This window comes from Carettochelys insculpta, chromosome 1 (genome assembly GCF_033958435.1).
Source record: "Carettochelys insculpta isolate YL-2023 chromosome 1, ASM3395843v1, whole genome shotgun sequence".
Classification (NCBI taxonomy): Eukaryota; Metazoa; Chordata; order Testudines; family Carettochelyidae; genus Carettochelys; species Carettochelys insculpta.
The window spans coordinates 215,493,960-215,520,246 of NC_134137.1; the positions used below are offsets into that span (position 1 = coordinate 215,493,960).

Here is a 26,287-nt window from a genome sequence, read left to right on the forward strand (position 1 = left end):
TAAGGATTTGACCCAAACTTTAAACACTTCCAAATGGGGCAAGGGGCTAACGAAGGCTTCAGTGGGTTTTATTGTTTAATTCCTTTGCTTCTCATTACATGTACATGATCTTTCAAGGTCTCAAAGGATGATAATTTTAAAAAATAAGTAAATAGGAGAATAAATTTTGGAGATAACCTGTCCAGATATAGAAATCATAAGGTCCAATGACTCCATTACACCTCTGATTTCACCAGTTGTGCCATTGTCTGTGAACAATGGCTAGAACTATAGCTGGAGGAAGCAATCAAAGCCTCTCCTAAAATGCTAAACAAATATATTTTGGATAACTTTAAAATCCAGCTCTGAGCACAAGTGTCTATTTGTGAAACAAGACAATTTTTATCTAACAATATTGCATACTAATATGCATAGAAATATCCACCTCTGTTGGTTTCCGTGTACCTACCTCATTAGACTAGCATTATGCTAATAGTGGAATAATGAAGGCTTAGTAACAGGCAGTTTCTTCCTTAGTAAATTATGAATAGAGTAACAGAAAGCACATAGAATTTCAAATCTGGCATAGCCCTCTAATCTTTCTATAGTATTCTCAGTTGATCACACTGGATGCCTTTTTTGAAGCCATGGTGTTGCAAGAGTTTAACTTAGAGTAGGTTTAAAGGTTAATGTAAAATAGTCTTTAGGCTGCAAGATAGCAATACGTACTGATCCATACATCTGAGAGAAGTCATCTTGTGCAGGCCTTTGAACTTTCTCTCTGTGGGTTCTGACCTTTCCTCAGTCCTTTTCCCCAACCCTTATGTGATTAGGCACAGGGCACTGATACAAATATCTTGTCAGTTTTAACTAGGAATACGACCTAAAATATTGGAAAAAGTAATTTCAGCCTGAGCTGCTATATTTACAAAAGGTCTTTTGCTCCCTCTACAGAGGGTGTTTGAAAATTACAGTACAGACAGCTGTAGAAGGTAGTTCCATAAATCTGCTTTTCAGTACAAATCTGCCCTCCGTTACTGTGTTTACAAAATAAATTGGATCCCTGCTTTTCAAGGCTTGTTTTTATAAGTTAAAAGTATGTTAATGATAGCAAGAAAGAATCTGAGAGGTTGCTAAGAACTAGGGAGTTCCAGACTTTGAATATATTTAGCAAAGTGCAGCGCATATACCACTCTAGTGTAGCAATCCTTTTACTTTCTTTTTGCTCTTGGAGACTCGTGACCTGTTATTGTGGAAACACTTACCCTTTTCAAGTTTGGTAGTCATGTGGCACTATTTAGTATAAATAGTGAAAAACATAATGCTTTTCATTAAGTACAAGTGTATTACATGCCAGATTTTTGGCGGGGTTGGGCAGAGGGGACAGAAAGACTAGCATGGTTTGATAAGGAATTCAGTTCAGCTCTGTTCCCATAACAAAATCAATTGGACCAGAGGATGAGAAATGAAGCCCACTCCCTTTTCAAACTCATGTCTCTCTCTGACTGTCAGCCTTCCCACAGTACCCCATTAAACAGATGTGCTGTGCTGTGTGGTTTAAAGCTCAATAGATTTGAAGTTTTATTTATTTATTTTCGGGCATTTCAGCCCTGAACATTGGTATTTATTTAGCTGAAGACTCGAGCATTGTCTGTGACCATTTTGTTTAAGGGTGGACATAAATGACAGCCTAACGAAACATTTATCATTTCCTGATTAAGCTGTTTTGTGAATTTCTTTCATTGGGTGTGCAGTGTGATCATTATAAACATAGATTTACACTAAGGTGTGGAGAATAAAATGTTGTTCACTATATTTGGAACATCTCTAGTTGTTGCTTTCCAAGAACAAAGGACAGATAATCAGCCCTATTTGTAAAGATCACTTTTTAAAGTGATATGTTGCAATTCTTGCAGATAGTGGAGAAGTTACATTGTGTATAATATGTTTTTCCTGTATTTAAAGCCAGTTCCATATTTGTTACCAAGGCCAAGGAGAAGGACGTGGAACTAAATGCATATGGGAGCAAGCCTCTCTCCCAGGCTGTACAGTGGTAGTTTGACAGTGCTGGCAACCTCCAGCACTGAAATAGTGATGGGTTTTGTTGCATTTATCCCTCTTCCTTTAACAGGGGACTTGCTGGATTTGCGTGATTTCTGACTCATGGCCAGTGTTCCTGTTTGTCCCTGCCCATCTCAATCCCCTGTACATTAGTGTGAGAGGAAATTCTATTGAACTGGGCCTTGCAGAGTACAAGCAGGGTTCACTTCACAGATATGTCTGCACTCCTCCCCAATTAAGTGTGACAAAATCAGATTTGCTGTGGTAGGGATCCTCTTCGTCAATAAAGGTGTGTGGTAGATGAAGGGGGCAGTGCCCTAGATGGGCCTGTGTTTTTATTCACACCACCATAGTGGTTAGTTAATCTGATCATGAAAAAAGCAGGTCTCTCCACTGCTTCCATAGCAAGAGAGGCCTGAATCAAAACCTGAATTCCGGAGAAGTTTGGCTCTGCATCCAAGTCATATAAGCTAGGTCACACATCGGCAGTGCTTTCCAACTTGTAGCTCCTCAGCAGCAGATGTCTTCATAGATGTACCAGTCTTTGTGGTTGTGCCGTTCCCCAGTACCAATGAGGGCAGTTGTCATTTTTATCTTCCCAAGCATTTCAAAATCTAAAGAAACACAGGCAAACTGGGGCAGTGGCATTACTATAATTGTACTTCACAGAACTGGCAGCATACTGTGAGTGTCAACACTCTTGTTGAGCCCTTCAAAATACTGTTCCCCTATTGTAACCTTCATTTAGCTCCTCTGATAAATGTAATCAGGTTACGCTTCTTACATGGATGTTTTTTGGTTCTAATCTGTTTAATTCTGTGTGGTTTTCTGCTACTCTGATGAGAAAGAAGTTCTCTGGCTGTCCAAGACTTACTGCTTGCTCCACCAAGCAGTATTAAGAAGGGGTGATATGAGAAGGACAAAGCAATTTCATGTTTTTATTTAGTCTGATGGGAAATTTGTCTTACACTTTTTATACACTGGTGATAATTCTTAATTGTTTTCTTTAGTGTTGGATCAAGCATGGTTTTTCAACAGTAAAACTGATGCTGGGCATGGTCTCTCTCCCTCACCTCCCGCAATCTTTCTTAGGTGCACCATTCATGTAACAAATTCCCTTGCTGAGAAATCAAGGGAACATGTAGAAGAAGATGAGTACAAGATTCCTTCATCCCATCCTGTTTCCCTGAGTTCCCAACCACCTCACTGTCATAATATAAAACCTCCTACGAGGTAAGTTTTCAGCCCTGCACTTCTTTGGAGAGAAAAATAAAATCATTTTTAGAACAAACTTTTGATAGGTTTTATAAAATCTAATTGGTTGTCGTCATGGTGAAGCTGCCTGCCTTGTAAAGGTCTAATCTATTAATGCTTGGGTTATTCACACCCTTTGATTCCTCCAGTGGATTTAGGAGAAAATAGAAGCCATAAAACGATGTAGTTCAGCATATTTGTGTCATTGTGGTTCAGAATTTAAGTAACAAAATGCAGAACACAGTTGAATCAATACACTGACTATCAAAATACAGCAGTACTTCCTATGGTTTCTCTCTCCTTGTCTCATGTGTAACAGTTACAGCAACTTACTTAAACTTTCAGAGCCCAATTCACAGAAGGAATTCCTTTTTGCTTCACAGGAAAACATTTTTCTTTCAGACTTAGTATCTCTTAAAATAATCTCCCCAAATTGTGTCAGTCTTTGAATCGTTAATGGAGTTTGGCAAGGGGATCTGAAATCAAGAGATGTTTCACTGTGTGGGTTACAGTGAACTTCTGGTTCCCTGACTCATAAAGCAAATGTGAGCATACAAAATGAAATGAATCATCAGGAGAACTGCTGAAGTGCAAGAAGGGACCAATTACTAGTACTTTTACAGGTCAAAAGTATGATCTTAAATTCAATTATTGATCTACTAAGTTCTGACTTTTCTTCAGCCTAAAATTCATTGATACATTATGACTTTTTTTTCCTTTTCAAAAGGTGATGTCAGGCACTCAAAGCAATAAAACATAACCTTAACCTCATTCCAGACTTGACCAACTGAAGTCTGATTTCAGATGTTTCATCAAAGTGATTTATCTCAAATGTGGCGAAAGGGTTATGCTCCAACTAACTCTTCTGCCCAAGTGATACATACGTAGAAGTAGGCAGTTGTTATTAATAGAAATGCTGACACAAACTTTTCTGTAGAGACATGAATGTTCCCCTGGTTTTTGAGTGTTTTCTAGTTATTACTCTTAAACTCCCACTTATTCATCTGGGGGAAGATGTTTTAATTTTCTTATCGACATTCAGTGTTACTGCTTAGACTTACCTTTGTGGGACTGGCAGGATTTTAAGATTTCACATGTATGAGCCTATTTATCAGAGACTTGATTTTGTGTGTGCACCACTTGGAAATATCTCCACCAACTCAGCCAAGTAGTAGAGAAATGAGTTCTCTTTATGAATAGAGGAAGAACTGATGAATTATGACCATGCAGGAAAGCAGAAATGTCTTGCATAGGCACAAACTCCATTGACCCTACGCCTGCTTAGGACTCCTATACTATCCCCAGATAGCAAATTTTATGAGAAAGTTTCCATTCCCTTAGTACTTCCTGTGTGACACAAAAGGAGTAAAGTGAGTCTGAAAATCTCGTTCAGTATTTCTTAGTCCTTCACAGTTATGCATTTCAAACCTCCCTCCATTCTGTCTGGCCTTTTATTATTTGTTTTTAGCCTCCTTGATCCATAAGATGGACTACCTTCAGGTGGTCATGGGTTCTTTGGACTGCCAGTGTTAACTGAGCACTAATACAGGACACCCCACACAGAAAATAGCCTTAACTGATTATTAAAGTTGCTGCCATGATTTTATGTAATAACTCCTGGTACAAATTACATATATAACAAGACAGTGAGGCCTAACGCAAAAACCTGTGGCACTCTAGAAACACTCCTTCGCTTCCCTTGGGAAACAGTTCCACAACATAATAGGTCTTAACAATAAGAAGGGATTTTTTGTTGTTTTTTTTTTTCCCCACAAAGAGTTAGCAGAATAATTATTTTTTATTTTCATTTCATTGTTCTTATTTATACCTCCTGGAAACACACACAATTCCACTTCCTCTGTACTGTCTGTGTACTCTAAATAATTGCACATACTTCATTCATCTCTTCCATATGGCAACCATGGATAGATTTATTTACATTCATGCTAATAGTGAAACTCTAGATTTCTCTAGCTTGAAAGGGTCAATGCCTTGTGAGATTGGTGTGTGTAATGTGACTTAACTGAAGTTTGGTCTGGTCTTACCTATAAACGTCCTCTAACTGAAGAAGCTTATTTATTCTTTCAGTCTATACAAACTTAACAGTTCCTTGTCATAGAGTTGGAGTGTTTCTATTCCAGTGTTGGTTTTTAAAATCTGTTCAAATAGCATTTAATTCATTATTGAGTGATGTTTGGTTTCCTGTTAGTATTCTGAGCCTTGTAGCAGAGCCATCATATATTATCTACTAAGGATCGTTTGTATTTTTATGGTAGTATTTTCCATAGCTTTCTATTTTACTTCACTAAAAATGGTTAGTTATGGGAAATGTGTTAGCATCCAGTTTGTCCCTTGGCTCCTATTTACAGAACAATTTCTTTCTCTTTGGAGGAAAGGGGTAAAATCATAGTAAAAGAACATAAAATGCAAATCATCATATTACTTTTGACAACAGAGGACCCACTAAATTGTTTTGGGCAGAGTTAGTTGATTATTTTAAGACTTTGATGAAGAATATTATGGACGTGGACTATTTCCATTAGTTTATTGTTGTTTAAGGGTTTTTATTTCCAGTGTGTTTACTGTTTAATTTCAGTAATCTTCAGATTATACTTTTCCTTGTTCATGCAACTAATATGAGTGAGCTGTAACAGTAGCAGAGACAAAACAACGATGGATTTACATATATAATGGAAGTATATGAAGAAGCAGCTTATTCTAGTGGACTGAGTGTTCTTGAACTCTAGGAAGTCCTAAAATCTAATCCCTGTTCCTCGTTATCTTGCAGTGGAGACTTGGATAAATTACTTAATTTCTGTGCTTCAATTCCCCCATCAGCAGAATAGCACAATTGCTCAGAAGGCTGTTGACAGTTGTTGTTGTTTGACATTTACTTGGAAGTGAAAAGCACTATGTAAGAGTTTGCGTTGTTATAACTTACATTCCTCAGGTTGTTTTGAGATAATCCACATTGTCCTACAGCATTCGCTTTGTGATTTGGAGAATTAAAAGTAGTATAGTTGATTTTTTTTTTCTTTAATCTCTGCCTTCAGAGTGTGTGAGAATGGTCAGTGTGCTGGTGTAATGAATGGACCCCACAATGCTGCTTCAGAGATAAAGAAACCCAAAAACCCAGAGCTAGGTATGTTTTTCATGTTTGTTTACTTCTTTTTAATTCTAGCAGAAGAAAACCACTCTGTCACATTTAAATCTGCAATAGGAAAGCATTTATTTATTTTTGCTCTGTTATACAGGAGATGACCTTGATGTAGCCACTGTTCCAGTTCCTGCACCGCCTGCACGGCCGCCAACCAGAGACCACCCAAAACACAGCTCTTTGCTCAACAGGACACCCTCTGATTATGATCTTCTGGTGCCCCCTTTAGGTTGTAGACCTTTCACTGTTAAATAGTTAGTGGTTGATATACTGAAGATTAACCAAATACCAACCTTATTGCAAAACAAAATAGAATAAATTCCTAGGTTTATTAAGAGTTTCAAGTGAATTGTGGGCTAGATTAGTTGAAGAAAAATTATGCTGTGAATCTGCAGTCAGTGCCCCTCTCAGTCCAGGCTATTAAAGCTCTTTTACTTTTATGCATTAACATCCCTTATTAGTCATTTGGCAAAGGTGGATCTTGTAATAGAAGGTGCTCTGCCTATTCTGCGTAGGATGAAAATGTTTGTTAGGGTTGTGTCAGTATTTAGTGTGCATGTTACCTATAAAGCCTCATGCCAGAAACAGATGCAAACAAAAAAGAAACATTTTACCCTAAAAACCAGATTTTAGCCGCTCAACATTGTAATTAGTCCAATTTCAAATTTTCTAACTCAGTGAGGAGGGTTGTCTTTGTGTTAATTTGAGTTTTCATTTTATCATATAAAAACGAGTGACTTATAGCCCCATTGAAGATAATAAATTTGGAATTTGTTTTCTTTACGCCAAGAGATTAAGGTCTGAGGCAGAATATGATTGGTGCCAGAATCATCAGACTTCGCCCTGCCCAATCCTAGTCCCTAAGTTCCTTTTTCAAGAGCCTCTCAACTTCTCCAGTTCAGCAGACACTAACCAGTCTACCCTCTCAGCCATGCCGGGGTCTTATGTTTGTCCTCCACCCACCTCTGTTGCTTTCTCAAGTAAGCTCAGTTGACAAGCGTGGATTCAGTGTGCACACCACCCGTTTCTTTCCAGTTGCTTTCACTCTTTTATTTCTGTGTGCTATCACACTTTGCATTAGGACATTTTAGTTCACACTCCAATTACAGAATGCAGTAACAGAGTCTGTTTTTGCATGTGCCACTTCCTTCAAATTCATCCGAGATTGCCACCCTCTACATTATGTGAGAGAGGAGCAGACAGCTTTAGCTCTGGGGTGCCACACAGTGCAATTCCCACTCCTCCCCTTTGTGTGGCTCTCTGTACTCTCTAGCTGTTTCTACACATGCCACTTCCTTCGAAAGTGACATGCTAATAAATAGCCCAAAATACGCTAATGAGGTGTGGATGCAAATTCCCTGTGCCTCATTAGTATAAGGTCACATGATTTGGAGTCCGAAAGATGGTCTTCCAGATTCCAAAATGCCATTTAGAAGCGCGGCCCGCGGGGGATCTTCCGGAAGGAAGTCCTTCTTCCGAAGGCCCCCTTCTTCCTATAGAAACAGCCAGAGAGTACACAGAGCCACACAAAGGGGAGGAGTGGGAATTGCACTGTGTGGCACCCAGAGCTGTATCTGTCTGCTCCTCTCTCTCATAATGTAGGGGCTGGAGTCTCCGATGAATCCCCAAGATTGTGCTGCTTGGCCTTTCAGGACAGATCTGGATAGATCCCTGTGTAAGCTTACACCGAGAGTACCTCAAATATAGCATGTCAGCACATATATATTTTTTAATTTCATGGAGCTACAGGTACACAGTGATCATCCGACAGTGATTTTCAGTGCACTCTTTTATTTCACTCAGGTGTAACATCTGCAGCCTGACCACCTACATACTGTTTTACATCCTAGAGTAGGCCTTTTTTCAACCCCCCCCCAACCCCCCAAACAAGTACACTAACAGGTAATTCACGGCATGTTTTAAAGCTTAATAAAAGCCAGTCTTACTATTTCATTATTGGAGTCAATGAACTACCAGACAAAGTCTAGGAGTGAGAGCCTGTGTGTAGCAGTCCTGAAGAATCAAATTTAAGCTTCTTTTTGTTGTTGTTGTTGTTTTGTATTATTCTTAATTAAATTTTGCTTATGTAATGAGACTTTCTTATTACAGGTGAAGATGCATTTGACAATTCGCCACCATCACTTCCTCCTCCGCCACCTCCTGCTCGTCACAGCCTCACTGAGCATTCCAAACCTCTGGGCCCAGGAAGCCGACCCCCATCAGGACATGAGCTGTTCCTTCCTCCAGGTAAGAGTTGCACAGCAAATAAAGTTTTCATGTATTTTCATTTACAGCAGAAGCTTATCTGAGCTGATAAAAGCTGTCATTGCCTGGTAGAAATCCCTTTGCTCATAGCTAACGCTCTGAAAACTGAAGGGATGAGTTTTTAAAACTATAGAGATGAAATAGCTCAGAGAATGTAAGACTGCCTTTTTACTTTTCTTTTGTCCATGTAATAGATAAAATCTGTATTTTCATACAAGGCATGACAGTTTGGTTCATAACACTTTTCTTATAGAAACAGTTATTTTGAAGTGCCCAATTTTCCATTAAGTTCTGTGTTGCCAGTGTCCATTGTTTGTCATATCAGCACACAGTATTGGTTTCTACAGGACTATGTATTATACAATTTAGTCATCTTTTTTTTGACCAGAAAAGGGCAAAGAACAAGAATATATATTTGATAGAACCGTCACTGTCAAATTTTACTTCTAAACTCTATAAATAGTAAGAATACCTGATTGCAAGGAACTGCAGTTGAGCCCATTGTTCATGAAATTCATATCCCCAGATCAATGTTTTATCTTTTTTAGTCGAATTTTCAGCCTGCATGTGGCACAGAAACTGGGCTATTGTCTTGATTGGTTTCTTTCTGTTACTATGTAGTGTGTTAAATGGATTAAATTCACCATGTTTTCTCTCTCTGATATTGTTTATCCCCTATAACTGTTGTGGAGTTACTTGTGAGCTGGGGTACATGTTATAGCTGTTGAGGGGTTTCCTCCTTATGTTGGATAATTATCCACCTACCCTAAGGATTCTATTTTGTGGTGATCTGCAAGGCTCTGCATTGTCGCCTTTGCTTTTTTCAGCGAGTATGTGAAGCTCCTGAGGAATGCATAACAAGGCATTTTGGGCAGTAGTGTCAACAGTATGCAGTTAACAGGGGTTTCTGTCTTGTATTTATCACACCCTGCTGGTGTATAGTCTTTGCTTCCCCCTTGCAGGTATGAGACTGATTGCCAGATTGAGAGGAAGCTGGCTGAGGCTCCAGAGAGATGAGCTGTGATGTCAAAAGACAGTTTGCTTCTCTGTCGGGGAGGTTTTTGGTTGCCCCTCTCTTTTCTAATAGTCCACAAGTGAAGAGGTGCTCTTAGACTCCACCTACAGTGCCCTGCCAATATAGATAATTAAACCTGATTCAGGTTTTAACACAAACCTATACCCTAAGATTGGATTTAGAATACAGTTCATTTACGGGTAATCTCAAAATACAAATGCATTGAAAAACCTGTTTGAGAAGGAAATATGTTGTGTGTCCCCATTAATGATACATATTGATCTGCCTCAACAGCAAGTCGATACAAGCGCATAATTTGTATCATAAATCAAGAAGGTTATGTACTTTTCCTGTTAAATTACATTAGCAACACAGCATTATTTTCCAGGAACAGCAATTATAGAAATACTTAATGAAAAATTCTACCATGATTTGACACCTTTTTTTTTTTTTAAAAAAAAGTGGATCTTTCTCACTTAAATGCATCACTTAAAAAGAAAATAGTTGAATTCCAGAATCAAGATGCTATAAAATAGTGCACAAGAAAAACCCATGGATCAGAGTTGAGTTGATTGTGTTGAGAATAACTTGTTCGTGATGTAAACAGGGTAAGGTTTATTATGTTCTTAGCTATTCATTCCATACATTTAAGTGCTGAGACCATGAATTTTCAAGCTAGAGGTGAGGAGAGGTGATGAAATTATCCATGAGACTAAAGGAGCTAGTCGAGGCCACTTGCACAGGAACAGCAGGTCTTTATGCAAATTCACTTCCCTAATTCCACTCACACAGTCTCTCACAAGTGTTTGCATTTGCCTCTCCTCTTCCAATGTCCCTTTGGTTGTTCTGGATTCAGCATGATGGCAGCATGACCACACATGTGACCTTGCTCCCCACTATGTGCACATGGGGGGAGCACCAGTTGCTGCTCTTGGGAGCATGATTTCACATGGGGCACATGAAGCCTTCTCTCAGCACGTGCTGATCATGTGGAGATTTTGTTCCCTGCTACCCTGTGTGGGCTTTGAAGTTGACACCATTCAGACCCCTTCCTTCCCATCTGCCAACAGAAGGCGTACTTAGGATGTGAATATCTGAAGATAGGTCCAGCAAAAAAAAATAAAAAAAAAGTTGGAGAACCTCTGGCTTAGGTGTTGTTGCTGTTGTCATACACGTTGTCACTTAGCAACCTAAAATGGGTTTTGAAACTCCTGTGTTGTTTTTGGAATTATCTGAGATGTTGGGAAATCAAGTTTATATTTTTCAGTTCAGATCACACTATTGCAAGGAGTCATATCGTCACTTAATGAAATACTACAGATGGAACCTACCGTAACGCATCACAAAAATAACAAAGCATAAAAATGAAAGAAGTGCTTTTGTCTCATAACTGATTTCCTGAAATGGCACGTTCATTTAAAAAATACCCCTCCTTAAAAGCTTCAAGTAAAGCATGGTACAGTATGACTACCTGAGAATAATTAGGTTAAAGCGAAGTGACACATTCTGGTGTTTTCTACTATCTGTCAAGATGTTAAATAATGTGCTAGTACTGTGTACTTTTCCTGATAGATCTAATTCACTCTCCAGCTTGTCAAATAAGCCACTGCATATAGACAAAAACAACAAGGAGTCCGATGGTCTGTGTCTGGGGAGAGGGGTTATTGTTTTTGCTGAAACAGACTAAGATGGCTACATTTCTAAGACATCTGTGTGTGTATATATAGTGACTTTGCAAGGCATGTGGCTCAAAGTTACATACTCATGAACTGCAGGGACATAAATTACTCTAAAATTGAGCACTGAAGATGAACAAATATTATCTGCAATTCACAAGGTTATATGGAAAATTATTTGGAAATAATAGAACAATAATTGAACATAAACTTATAAAAGCTCGCATAAAATCTGGAAAGTACATTTTATGATCACTCAACATTTTCCATATGTGCATGTTAGCTATGATCTGTACTGTCACTATTCATTAATCTTAAGTGCCCAAGTCTACATGGAGACATATGCGTGTGTGGATTTGTATTTCATTCATTTTTCTTTATTTTAATATTTCTTTAGACATAAAGAATTTAGACATAATCATAAAATGATTTCCAAAATCATTTTATGATAGGTGCCCGTACAAGCCTTCAGATGATTTCACAGCTGCACAACAGATCTAGTGAGCATACAGCCAGAACCTAACACCATAAAAAATATACATATCCCTACAGCCACTGTGGTAAATGGACTGAAGGCTCACTTGAGGAAAGCAATCTCTTCAGAACCTCTCTCAAGCATTGCTTAAAGCTAAGCACTTGCTGGAATGCTATCTTCAATAGGCAGCCAAAAATATGGAAGAAAGAATGTTTTAATATCTTCTGCTTTGATTTTTTTTAATCTTTTTTTCAGTAACTGGTAAAGACAGACGGAAAACCTGCTTAACCTTGTTACCAGTTTCCTTAATATGTGTTGGCAAGGGATGTTATATAGTTGTATTAGAGTTATATCCTAATTTCTTGAACGCCACTGTGTCCGAGAGTCACAGAACACTCCTGCTTGCATTGACATGCATGTCTTTCCTGAGAGTTCTTGTTCATACATCTCTAGTATAGCACTGTGTACATGCATCTTGCAAACATTTTTAACTTAAGATATTCTCTTCTTTTATAGATCTCTTTTTTGAGCCAACTGCTAGTGTAATTCCTTTGCCTCCTGCTCGAAGATCAACAGGAGAAAATGTCAAAACTAACAGAACCTCTCAGGACTATGATCAGCTTCCATCTTCTTCAGGTAGGGGGAAAAATGTGCTCAGACATAGTACTACCCCAAGAAAGCAAGTAATCTTAGCTCATGCAAACTGTCAGACACCAGCAGTGCATATGATCACTATTCTTTCTGTGAGGAAAAGCTGCTGTTACTTTCCCCAATACCAATGTAATAAGGGGGGGGAACCAATTATTCTTTTTTCCCTATGCTTTTCCAACTTCTTTCTTCTAATTTTAAAATACAGTCCAGGCCCTGCAATGGTGGGTGGTGGGACACTCAGTGGATGTCCAGTTGAATACACAGTCGTTGCACCTGTATTGGTAATATAATGAGTCAGGAAACCAAAAATTCTTTTTTCCTACACTTTTCTCTCCTCTTTCTTCTAACATTAGAATATATTCCAGGCCCCTGTGTTGTTTTCAGGGATCGCATGCAAGATGGGAGGTGGGACAGCAGTGGATGGCCAGTTGAGAATGCAGTCATTGCACAGAACCCTTTTAGTGCACCAGAAAGCCAAAGACTGTCCCCATCAGCAGCTCTCTTCTGAGAAACTTTCCTATCTTCTCTTCCTTCATGTTTTTCAGGGTCCCTGTGTTAGTTTCAATAAAGTCAAAAATCTTCTTTTCCTAGACTTTTCTATCTTCTCTCTTCTAACTTTCAGGGTTGCTCAAAATGAAAAAACAGTCATATAACACTCTAAAGACTAACAAAATAATTTATTAAGTGATGAGCTTTTGTGGGACAAATCCACTTCTTCAGATCTATAGCCTTGCCAGAACAGATTCAATATATAGAGCATAGAGGTACGGGGCTCGGGCGCTCAACTCTGGCAGTGCAGGTCTCAGGTGAGCATGTGGCTTGCGCAGGCAGCTCTGGAAGCTGGCATAGGGCTCAGGCACCCAGCCAGCTGGGGCTGCACCAGGCTTCTGCAGGGGACCAAGAAAAACTATATGTGCTTATTTTTAATTTTAAATAACATTTTTATATCACATTTTTGTGTTTATTTTAAATTATAAATTGGAGTTTTTGGTAAGTTTGATAGTTAAAAAGAGATGAGGGGGCATGAGGGTTTCTCAAAAATCAAAAAGGGGGGGTGTGATGCCGAAAAGTTTGGGAACTGCTGCTCTAGAGGAAGGTTGTGAAATCTCCCATTATTGGAGATATTTAAGAGCAGATCAGACTAACACCTGTCAGGGATGGTCTAGATAATACTCCTGCCATGAGTGCAGGGGAATGGACTAAAAGACCTCTTGTGATTCCTTCCACTACTGTGATTCTGTTCTTTTATGTACAGCAGAAATTACTTAATACACTACTGAATGTACTCACCTTTGCAGTATAACACATCAGCTATTTAAAAGGACACTGTCAACTGTAAATCTCATCAAAAATAAAGTTGTTTTGTTGTAACCCCAATCCCTGAGTCCTTTGCTATTTACAGTCAGTACTTCTGTTGCTTACAACTGTATTTTCTCATTGTGTGCTGCATGAAAGCCCACACAGTCAGAAGAGATTGGCCAACAGAGGGCTTGAGTTAATCATATCAGTAGCTGTGCTGAGTTGTGTGCATGTAGCTGTGAAGATTAGGCCAGGACAAAATGTTCAGGTTAAACAGCGAAATATCATCAAAACAAAAAGCTGTCAAGTAGCACATGAAATATCATGTATGCTGACAGTTCTCAAAAGCACAAGGTAGATACAAAAACATGATAATTTTCTCTTGTCTTTTAGTTATTGTGGGTGTTCCTTGCCCAAACAGTGAATGATAGATATTTTCCAACCAAAGTGGGTTTTTTGTTTGGCTGGTTGGTTTGGTTTTGTTTTTATGGTAAGGTTGACATTAGCCATTATGCAGTATACTACAATGTAGATTAGGAAGTGAAGAACACTTTTTTTCAATTACAAATACAGGTGGGGTTAAGGATGAAAGGTGCCGGGGGAAGTTTAAAGATCCCCAATGGCATTGTTGTATTGGCATTGCACTTTGTTTCACTGGGCAAAATGGGTTCACAGCTATACTCCTTTTAGAGCCCTGCCTATGATCTGGCCTTGTAAATGTGTTATGTAGTGTCCACATTGTTCTTGGGTGCACTAATAAATATACATATGAAATCAGGTTTGCCCTCTCTAACTGATTTATCAATGAGAGCGGAAAAATTCATCTGGCTCAGTGCATTTGTGTCACTGTTACATACTTAATGGTTAATTTAAATATAATTTAGAATCATCTTGTCAGCAAGCATCTGCTCAGACACTGTGATGCTTTGCACAGCTTTAGGGCTGTGAGGAAGATTTACACCCACCTTAGAATTCTACAGTGAGGCATGAAGTTCTTCACTCATGCACCCTCAGCTCCTCCAAATGAGCAGTCCCCGTCTCTGTTCTATCCCCTTACGGTACCATGTATTTTTTTTCTGTAACCCAGAATGACTTTCTCTGTCTTCCTCCACTCCACAGAGACTTACATTCTAAGCCGTCTTCCTCTCACCTACGAGCTGGTGTGCTTGCATGATGTTGCTTATCCCTGCTGCTTCTCAGACTGCAGTAGCAAAAGATGGGACATATAGACAAAAGAGGAAGGGAATTTGTTGGGGGAGGGAGGGTAATTTTTCATTGCACGAGGAAATGAAGCTATTTGGCGTCACTACCAGCAAGAATCCTGATGTTTCCTTTCCTCTCAGTGGCATAGGAGGCCTCTTCCTCTCCACCATAGATTTCTTCCCCTCGCCTTCTGCTTGTGAACCATGGTCATTTATTAAATTAACAGCTGTCCATAGAGAATGTTCGGAACTAACATTCATATTCAAATGCAGCACATGAACACGTGGCTTAAACAGGGGCAGTAATTACCTGACTCATAAGGACTCTTTTACATACTTTGATGTTTGATCTAAGACTTACCTTCTCTCTCTCTCTCTCTCTCTCCCCACCACCCCCATCTGATTTGCCGACAATGATAACAGTTTTTCTGATTTGTCAACCTTGATAACAATGTTTGGACCTCTGTGCTTTATATATTGAGCGTGTTCTGGTAAAGCTGCAGATCTGAAGAAGTGGGTCTCTCCCACGAAAGCTCATCTCCTAATAAATTATTTTGTTAGTCTTTCAAGTGCTACATGACTGCTTTTTTGTTTTGATAGCTTATCACCAGACATTGTCTGCTTTGGGATTACAGGGACTTGTTCTCGAAAGGTTGAAGGCAGCATGGAAGCAACAGTGGCAATGACTTAGACTGCCTGCTCGGAGGCTGAAACAGTTAATTAAATTATTATTATATATGATTCACTGAAAAATCAGCCAGAGTTTTTTTTCTTGTTTCTTAAAGTGTCCCAGGTGATTGCTGCATCAGTATGTATGGAGAGAACAAACACCTTGTTTAAATGCTTTTGATGCTTGTGTCCAGATGGAAGTGCAGTTTAGTCTTAGTATTTTTAAGCTGAGAATCTAATAGGATACTCACCTTCAACTCAATTTTTGTATACTATTAAGAGAGGTGTGAACATTTGGAGGAAAAAAAGAGGAGTTGAGTTGCACATTCAGTGAGGGACTGGAGATTTAAAAGCACCTTTGCTATTGAGATATGGGTGGAGTGAGATGAAAATGTATGTGTTGCAAATCTTTGTAAAGAATTAAAAATACCCTCCCTGAATGAAATGATTGCTTCAGCAGCTTTTAGACAGCATGAAGTTTTTAGTCCAGGGAAAACTCTAATTGTGGGTTGTGATTGGAGCTGCCAGACCTAGTTATATACTAGTTATATTTTTTTCTTGCTTCCTCTTTCTCCATATGCACACTTGCGCTCTTTCTCTCCCCACCTTCTTTACTTTCTCCCCCACTCCCAAAAGCTATATTCAAATGAATCGTATTATTATTTAGATACTCTTCTTCCATAATCATTTTTTTTCTAAAATTGCTTGGTCATTTTCTTTAGCCTCGGATTTACGTAGGCTACATTATTAGTATTGCGATTTTCTAGTATTGTACCAATTTTTATTTTAATTATGGTCAGTATTCTTCAATATAGTGTAATTTGAATTTTGTAAAATAAGTTTTTAAAGTCCTGATTACTCTCTCATGCTGCCATCTTATTGATATATTGCTGGTCACCTTATCTTACAGGAGTGTCACACCCTTTTACCTAGTAGGCTCAAACAAGTCTTGCTTTGTCTTTTTAGCATTAACATTCATATAGCACTCTTCATTTTCTTTTATAAAGACAAGATAATCCTATCCATTGTTTTTCTGATCACTAGGTTGTATAAAAAATAAACAGTGTTTCCAGCAGAAGATTACACTCTGTCTTTCAATGTGAAATCTGAATAAAACTACTCTTTATCTATTTGTTACATTAACTGCATTATCTTTCTAGAAAATCAATATATTTCCTGGATCTTGTCTGAACTAACAGAATTGTAATAATGCCAACAAGCTTATGTAAATGCATAAAAACCGAGTCAGGAAATCCATCTTCAATAGATCCACATAAATGACTAAGTTGATCCATCGGAGATGTTTAATATGCTTCTCCCTATACAAAACCGAGTAGCTGTATGATTTTGTTAGTTAAAATGGAATGGTCCTTTGCATCTCTGAATAACACCACTGACGTAAATAAAGTGGAAATGTTATTGCCATAAACTTGCTGTAATTACATATCATTGGAGTGATGTTTATTGTCAGCAGGACTTTTCAGAATTCTTCTCAAAAGATTAAAAGCCTTAAAAGTAAATAATTAAATACTTTCCACTCAAAGTATTTCTGCAGTGTGCTGTCTTATATTTAAGCTTCTTAATGTAGCCTCATCAAGTTTGGGCAAAGTACCAAATTTACTTGAGTCCTTAACCCCTGATACTGAAAAGGTTAGAAGCTCCAGCTGTTAGCTCTTTGCATTAGCACATTCCTGGGTCTTAGGCTAACTTTGAAGGTTAACATTCCTGTTGAATGCTGCAAAAAGGTTGTAACATATCCAGCCAACATCTGAAATGAGATTTAGGTTGGGAACACTTTCTGGCAAATGTTCTACTACAGTTTCCACCAGAACTTCAAAATTGGAGAAAGGAGTTCTCATAAATATGAAGCCTGAATTACTGGGCACTACCTCATTACATTATTCTTAAGCTAGTTTGTAGTGATTGTCTCTCTGGGTTTCTTTTTAAACAGATGGTTCACAAGCACCAGCTAGACCTCCTAAACCACTTCCTCGCAAGACTGCACCAGAAGTCCACCACAGAAAAGCATACAACTCTGACTGCTCCTTGCAAAACGTGGATGCAAAAATTGCAAAACTTATGGGAGAAGGCTTTTCCTTTGAAGAAGTGAAGAGGGCACTTGAAATAGCCCAGAATAACGTTGATGTAGCTCGTAGTATTTTAAGAGAATTTGCTTCCTTTCCTCCACCCATCTCCCCACGTCTCAATCTATAGCAGCATGCAAGTCCCTGCAGCAGATGATTTCCTTGTGTCCGTGTGTACGGAACTGAGAGCAGGAGAGAATTTGAGAAATTTTCTTCTCTTGTCCTCATTAGAAGAGGGTCTGTTTCCAGCAGTTAATCAAAGGAAGATGGCTGCTCTGATTAAGACTCATAGATGGTCTGAGGCTTCTGTATTTTCGCTAGCCATACTTTTAAAATCAGGGTTGAACTGACAAAATAATTTAAAGATGTTTACTTCCCTTGAACTTTGAATCTGTGAAATGCTTTTTTCTTGTTTACAAGTTGGCAAGTTAACAGTTTTCTAGTTGACACCTTTACTGTGTTCCTCTTTAGATTCTCTTGTACAGTGGTCAGTGCAGCTGTGGCATTTGCAACATTTTCCATGCTGACCACCCTCTCCACAAAACCATTTTGTCCCAGAAGCTCTGTATTTCCATTTCTCCTTTTATAAGAGGCTTTAATGGTTTTTGCATTTCAATTTATCAAACAAATGCAAAAAAAAAAAAAAAAGCGTATGTGGCCTTCACTACTGAGCATTTTGTTCTGAGATTGCTTTGCTATTGAGAGAGAGAAACTCTGAATGTATAATGCATTATTTTTGTCTATGAACTGCCTTTTTAAAGGTATTTTTACAGTGCCATTGGGCAGGTTTTCTTTTTATTACGGATTGTGTGACCTATAGTTTTCTAGGTCTCGATCCATGTAATTTCCACAATTTAAAAAAAAAAAAAAAAAGACACTTGTGATAATGAAGTTATAGAACATGATATGTGACAGCTATTACAAGTTTGAATGCAGATGTTGACGTGCTTAAGTTGCATACCTGGTGCACCTGTTGTTCACACCTTAACTCTCCTTGGGCATGTTGAGCAATGGGGAATGTTGCTGAATTATATTAATGATTGGGTAAATTACAGTCTTATCGTCTGCAAAATAGATGACGGTTAATTTCCTGTTTGAGTGATTGTTCATTGGTGGTTCATGGCTTAGGGACCAGTTCGTATTGACATGGGAACATTAAATTTGTGGTGCACTGTTAAGTCCTAATGCTACTGTAGCAATACTCTTTACAAAGCTCTTTAGTAATCTCTCTGTTCACTCTATTGTATTAGGCCTTGTGTTTGTTACCCAAATTCACTTGTTCGCTTTTCCTGCATCGTTGGAAACATCTTAAACCTTATTGCCATGTGTGGAACATTGTTACCTCAGTCAGATTTTTTTTTTAATTTAAAGCACAGATTGATGCAAGCCAAATCAAGCCCTTTTATAATTTTTTCGTGCTATACTCTCTAAAAGCTGTCGGTATTGTATCATGAAATAGCTGTCCCACATCTATGCAACTTGCCTGTCATTTCGAAATATTTTTTGAAATATGGGGCACGCTATGTCAGCATCCCTGTACACTTCATTGCAGGAGGAGTAAGGGAAGCTCAAAATAGTGCTTAATTTTGACATGCCACATGCCAAAATAGCCTATTTCAAAATCGACTCAAAATAAGCTATGCAATTGGCTTAGCACAAAGTGCATACCTTATTTCAAGTTTAGGCTGTCATGTAGACATAGCCTAAGAGCCCAGACTTCTCACAGTAATTTTCATTTTGCTGCTGTCCTCTTTTTTTAATGGAAATCACTGAAATTCTCTTTCCCCCCCTCCTCCTAATGTTAAAAGATGGACCACATGGAGGGTAGAGTAGATTGAATATTTTGAAGTGTGGCCAGTAGAAGATCTTTCAAGTTATGATAAACTTGGATTGTAGTCATATATATTTATTTCCTTCTTATCTTCGTTTTCTCCTCATGGCAAGTTGTAAAAGTTATACCACGTAAAAGATAGATCACAACCACAAATGGATTTATTTTAAAGATTTGAGGGCAACCAAACATCTCTTAGTAAAGAATTCAAAGGCACTGAGAAAACCCAGTGGAAATTACTATTATCATATCATTTCATTAAAGGCTTTTCTTATTTTTAAGAAAGATAGAAAAGTCATTCCTTTGCAAGACCACAAAACATGGCATGGCCGTCATTAATATGTCTTGGTCCAGTGAAACAAGACGATCAGAGGCATTTGAACTACAGGGATGAGTTTCTGTTCTGTTTCAGTTTAAGCAAATAATTCTGAGTTTATGTACTAGAAAAGAGCATTTACATCTCCTTTTAGTGTTCATTCTTTGGGTAGGAATAATGGCTGAAGTTTTATTCATTGCTCTTTGTTTAAGAAAATTTTATTTTGGAGAAAGACAGTGGGGGGGCAAAATATGCTGTTTAAGCTCTTTTTTGATTGGTTTCTTTTCTGTATCATATTGATAACACTCGAGCAGTTCAGCCAAGTTTCAAGTCACAGTGACACATGCTGTTAAGAGAAATGTTGCAGTTTTATTAGAATTGTTTAATTACAGTTCTAACATATAGCAATGGCAAAGATGGGGGGAAAATGCATTGCATGGAGAAGCAAACAATCTACAGATCATGTGTTGGAATTTCCAGTCCTATTGCGTAAAGCTGGCACAGACTGTCTCGTTTTTAGGCTCTCAGGATAAATGACATCATGTTTCAATTAAGAAGCAAGAACAGTCGTGAAATATTTTAAAATTACTTCTGCACAAGCTCTTTCTAGTGTTTTGTTTTTTGTTTTGTTTTGTTTTCTAATGGCATTCCCAGCCTGTTTGGCGTGATTTGTTTGTTGCATGCCTGTTTGAAAACCTTTATAATGGAATAGTATATATGGTGGCTTTATACTTTAAAAATTCCATTCATCTTAAGATGCTAAAGCTGATCAGGCACTCGTACACCATGGAACACAAGATACTTCGGATCCATTTCAGTAAAAAGATTTAACGCCAAATTGAATGAAATTGCCTTGCTAGATTGTTGATGTTTACTGCACAGGACGTAATGGGTTTGAGGAGGTTTAATCTGGCCCTGGTTTATTTCCCTAAAATGTCTAGAATGATTTAAAAATAAAGGCTCCATCTTCCAACTGCCTGTGAACACAGGTAACTTTAACGACACCACTGACTGTAACAGGTGTATTCAAATCAAGTTGTTCAAGTGCTTGCATGTGTGTAACAGTGGGGCCTATGGGTCTCTTTTCTATAACAGCCTCCTTTTTGGCCATCATGTCAACATCTTTTGCATTTATTTCCTTGACGCACAGTTGCTGCATGTTAACCAGGTTTGTGAATCAGAAGATGAGCAATAGTAATAATGAACATCAGCAGCATGGATTCTGTTCAAAGATGCTAGATAAACACTGAATCTGGGCTGAAATAAATGAATTCCGTGTGATTAGCCAATTAATGGGTTGGCTGGAAACCTAAAATGGCCACTGATCAAATGTGTGAGTGTTTCACAATCCAAGTGCACATCTGGCAAAGACTTTTTCAAAATGTGAATTTAGATTTTTGTGTCCAAACCATTTCTTCTTATAAGTTCAGCTTGAAGCTTTACTTTGCACTGATTGTTCTAAACTGTTAGCCATTTTAATTTGTGTCTTAAAGCTTCACAGATTAGGAAGCAGGTGAATGGTTTATTTTAAACAGATTCAGGTACTGCTTGTTGTCCTGGAATTTAGTGCTTCTAGGAATGATTTCCTGAAAAAGGACTGCAATAGTTTCCATTTTGAAGGGTTTACTTCCAAATAACTATTTTATCAAAAAAAATGCCTTTTATAAACTTGTCTAACGTGATAAACATAGTGACGTGTTTAATTTATATTTTATTCAGCATTCTTTTTCAATTCTGGTTATTATGTAACCTCACATACTTTATCTGTTCTTGTAAGATATTTTATAAAATTAATGTTAACAGAATCCCATGGTGGTCCTTGATTTTCAAAATCTTTGGCTCTGATCCTGAACATTGCTGCTTGTGGCTTCAGATGAACATAATTATCCTGGGTTGTACTTTATATAAGTTAGGTGTTGTAAAAGCAAGACAAACAAGTGAAATGGTATTAAAATATGGTGAATCAAAGCATTTGTAACCACTCCCAATGCTAGTGTATCAAGTACGTTTCAGTTATTTTAATTACCAAATTCAGCTAATGATTTTTGAAAAACTGATTTAAACCACTAAAATGACATTTCACAACTTAAAAGCACTACGGAACAAACTCCATATTTATACTGTTGAAGAATACTTAGGTGGTGGTTTATTCAAGCATCAGTCAGTATTCTTATTCTGTTTCCTAGGGTTATAATGAAATTCCAAAGTGAAGCATCTATACATTTGAAGGCAAAGTACTTCATCAGAGTGAGGTAACAGGATTTTTCCTGAGAAGGGCACCAGGACCACATTATTGCTTGTGCACATAGGTGAGCAGGATTTCCCCTTTACATAGTGTTCAAATTCTGCAAGTCTTTAGAGAAGATACATTTTGGAAAGGAGAACACAATGATCTCCATTTAAAAACTCAGCATTGCCACTTGTCCTAGTAAGCTGTAGGCCTAGAATGCTGACATTTCCGTGGATCCTACTGCATGTGCACAGCCATTTTCAGAGGAGAGTGTGCTGGAGTTCAGTAGCCTGTTTGGGTTATATTTTTAGTACAGTGGTTTTTTGTGTTTTCATTTTCAATCACTTCTTCTTACTTGTCTCCAATGAGTGTGAACGATTGATGCTATTTGCAATCTTGGAGGGAGAATTTGAAGGTTGGAAACCCAGTTACTTTATCCTGGATGAAGTAACTGAGTCCACTTTTCCCATACTATGAAATGACTGCAACTCCGCATTCCAATCACACCAGTGGATCCACCAGCAGTACAGTTTATTTAGACTTGGAAATAAAATGTGCTATCCTGGAGCCTTAAAAATTTCACTTTCCCATCAGGGCAGTTCCTGCTCAAGGGTAAACTTCATTGAGTTCCTATAAATTAATAAATAATCCCACTCCATCCCTACCGGATGGAAGGAACTTCTGGCCATGAGATTGTATGCACAATAGTGAGGCTGTTGCTCTCTAGGCTTACTTAAAAAATCATCCTGCATGAGACTGAGCATCCCAAAGCTGCCTGTAATAGAGCCTTACATAGGAACCAGCCAATGCAACTAGGTGGGCAGTGGTTTCAGGTAAATCAGTCTGCCTCTTTAGTTTGAGATACCTATTTTGGCAACCAGCAGATTAGCAGAAGAAAGTATTCACAAGAGAAGGAGAATCTTGTACTACGATTCCTAGGCCTGCCTTGATCACCTGCATACCAAATAGGGCTGTTGCAATGGGAATATTTTCAAGTATAAATATTTCATGATAAACTGTTTTGCAATGCTAGAGTTATCTGGAAGCTCTTAGAAAATATTTGGTGTATATATGCTCCAGTTCTGAGGTAATGCAGCTTCCCTCAAAGGGATCTTCTTTAAAGAGGTATCTGTTGTGCAACAGGGTGTCATGGGATTAAAAGTGTCCAAGAACAAAAATGCGAAGTGGTAAAATACCTGAGTATCCTACCAAAAATAACAGGAAACCTGACACAGTGTATTAGAAAAACATCTGGTAAAAAGGTCTGTCTGTTGATTTGCGCATAGATTGCATGGATATTGATCTAATGAAGTGGAAGGGAGGGAAGAGACTCAGCCAGTGCCTGCTGAAGAATTAGACTTGAGCCTTGTCTACGCTGCAGCAATCGATCCACCAGCCGTCAGTTTATGAAGTCTGTTGTAGATGCGATAAATCGGTCTCTGAATGCACTCCTGTCCGCACTGGTGCTCCCCACCAAGATGAGAAGCTTAGGCGGTGTCAATGGGAGACCAGTCCCCGCTGATCTTACCACACGCAAGATGCGTTGAGTATGTCAGCTTCAGCTGTGCTATTTACATAGCTGCTGTAGAGCTATGGCACTGTGTAGAGAGGTCAAGGCCTTGGCATCAGATGCTGGGCTGCTGTATTCCCCCTTGTTAAACATCTATTCCATCTGGACGCATGAACAAAGTGGTTAAAGTGGTCTGCTATATTGTATTTTTATGACCCCATATTTTACTTGAATATTAGCATCCTCCAGTCTTAGATATTTATCCACCTAACATCCTTTCACCTGCAATTCTACCTCCCCCCATGCACCTTATTCGCTAGTGTAACTGAAATCCCAACTAAAGGAAATGTTCTGTGTAATGAACAGCTCAGGAAGTCCAATGCGTAGCAACTTTGAATAGTTTTTGTTTGGGTTATTTGGTTAAGTGGTTAAACTCTAGGTGTGGGGGAGCACCAGTGGGGAGGAAGGGGTGTGGCTCGAGAAGCTGCAGATGGGGGCTGTTCCAGCTGTGTTATAGCACCTCCACTCTCAGTACGCTGGGGATCAAGGCTGCTTTGCCCCAGGTGAAGAGCATCCCTGCCCACAGCACTGCTCCAGCATGGCCAGAGTATTCTCCCATCTGCAGCGAATCAGTCCAGGAGTACCAGGGGGGTGGAGACACTCCAGCCTGGGCAGAACACTCTAGGTCTGCAGCCTCCCCTCCCCTTCCTCACCTCCCAGGCTTTGCCACAGATGGGGCTACTCTGGCTTGGCCAGAGTGCCCCTCCCCATGGTGGACCTGTGGGTATAGAGCAATCCCCTGCCTGCAGTGGGCGAGGGGGCTGCTCCAGCCTGTACCAGTTAATTGTTAGCTGGTAATTCGAATCCTAAATGGATGAGGTTTACTTTTTAACTGGTTAAACTTTTAACATCCCTAGTTTTTTCTTGTGGTGGTATCTGCGCAAATTTGTCTGGCTTTAGCCTTAGGCGTTAGTGAAGATTGCATTAGCACTGAGCATCAGCTCTTCCCTGCTAGCGGTAGAAAAGCACAGGTATCTGAGGAGTTTAGTAGTTGTCTTGCCAGCCTTTGTACCATGTACTGTGAGTTGTTTCTGACTTCAGTGCAAGGCCTGTCAATGGCTGACCAAAGGGATGGGGTGAGGGTGGTGGTGGGGTGCAGACTCTTCAGAATGTGCATTCTTTGCTGTGTGAGAGCTGCCAGTGCATGCTGCTGTCTGCCTCACAGGCCCTCCACTGGGGGTTTCTGCAGTTTTTCCATTCTGTGACCCTTCTATTCACTGTGAGCATGAGCATGGGAGGTTTCAGGCCTGTGATGCTGCCCTTAAGGGTACACTGGAATAAAAGATCCACAGCACAGCTGTGGCCTGCAGCTGTGGGAGGTCCTGCCCCTCCACATGGGGTCCCAGCTTGAGCCTGAACAGCTACATTTCAGTATTACAGCCCTGGAGCTCAGTCCCTGGGAAAATAAGTCAGCTGAGCCACGATGGCCACGGATGTTCATTGTAGTGCAGACATTCTCTGCACTGACTCTAAGGTGTCTGCTTTGTACCACATCTGGTGGTTGCTGGTTTGTTTGTTTTCTGGGGGCGTGGATGAGACTGGGACTAGAATGAGGTGATTGTGGTTCTGTCTAGGAATGACGGTCCTGATGGCTGGTATGCCAGGGGAGACTGAGGTTGAGCTACCTGCTGGTGGATCTCATCTGCCAAAGAGCATCCCAAGAGTGTAATACTCTTGCAGTCCTAGTGACTCCTTTTACTACTGAAATCTGTTGGGATCTTCCCTCTCTTCTGGACTTTACCCCACTCACCTAGGTTTTTCTCACATCCAGGCTGGAGATATGCTACCAAACATTTCACAAGCCAAACGGTCAAACACTTCTGACCATACAGAATGTGCACCAAGCCCTGGCTCAGTTTCGTATCGCTCTGTGAGCGTGTTGTACCTGTGATCTAGCACCTAGCTTTCCATGGTGAACCAGGCTGAACCAAAGCAGGGGAAGGGTTAATTTTCTGCCCTTGAGACAGAGTTAAATCACTCCAGTCCACACAACACCTGCCAGAATCAAGCCTGCAGGGAGGGGATGAGGGGAGCTGGCTTCCTGGGGTTGAGAAGTCGTCTTTTCCAGAAAACAAACAGAACTGCGGGCCTTATACAAAGTAAGCGACATCTGGTTTGGGGAGAGGGCAAAAAATGGTGAAAATATCAAAAACATGCTTGACTATTTGAGCTTTAACTTAGTAGCAGCACCAAAACACACATGTAAGCTAGTACCTTGCTTCTCTGACAATTCCATGGGTATCAGTGGACTTACTAGAGGAGTAAGAGAGTGCTCAGTATGAGGGTCACCCAGTGGCCTTTCGCAGGTGTTTATGTATTACTTCTCTCTAACCCTACTGATAAGCTTGGGTCCAGACCCTCAAAGTGCTTTAGGCACCTAAAAACATTTGGGGATCTGGCCTTCAGTGTTTCCCTCTTTTTCTGTGTACTATCAGCTAAACGCAAAGTTTCCCATTGGTGATTAGTACTGAATTTGCAGGAAGGGTGAATGACTGACTAAACCATTTTTTCCTTGTTTTGGTGGGCTTTGCAGTTCCTATTTCAACAATCTGT

General features: G+C 39.4%; 1 protein-coding gene across 4 annotated transcripts in view; it reads left to right on the forward strand.

Moving 5' to 3' along the window:
• Positions 1 to 21,896, forward strand: part of CBLB (Cbl proto-oncogene B) — a 233,845-nt gene extending 211,949 nt beyond the window's left edge. For 3 of the 4 annotated variants that reach the window (XM_074999003.1, XM_074998995.1, XM_074999017.1), the window contains 6 exons: positions 3,133 to 3,273; positions 6,348 to 6,436; positions 6,549 to 6,680; positions 8,561 to 8,698; positions 12,399 to 12,518; positions 17,655 to 21,896. In XM_074999003.1, the coding sequence (XP_074855104.1) occupies positions 3,133 to 3,273; positions 6,348 to 6,436; positions 6,549 to 6,680; positions 8,561 to 8,698; positions 12,399 to 12,518; positions 17,655 to 17,917 (883 nt within the window). In that variant the 3' untranslated portion in view covers positions 17,918 to 21,896. Of the gene's footprint in view, positions 1 to 3,132; positions 3,274 to 6,347; positions 6,437 to 6,548; positions 6,681 to 7,243; positions 7,384 to 8,560; positions 8,699 to 12,398; positions 12,519 to 17,654 lie in introns of those variants that run through there. The other variant, XM_074999010.1, reaches the window with a different exon arrangement.
• Positions 21,897 to 26,287: the final 4,391 nt, after the last annotated feature.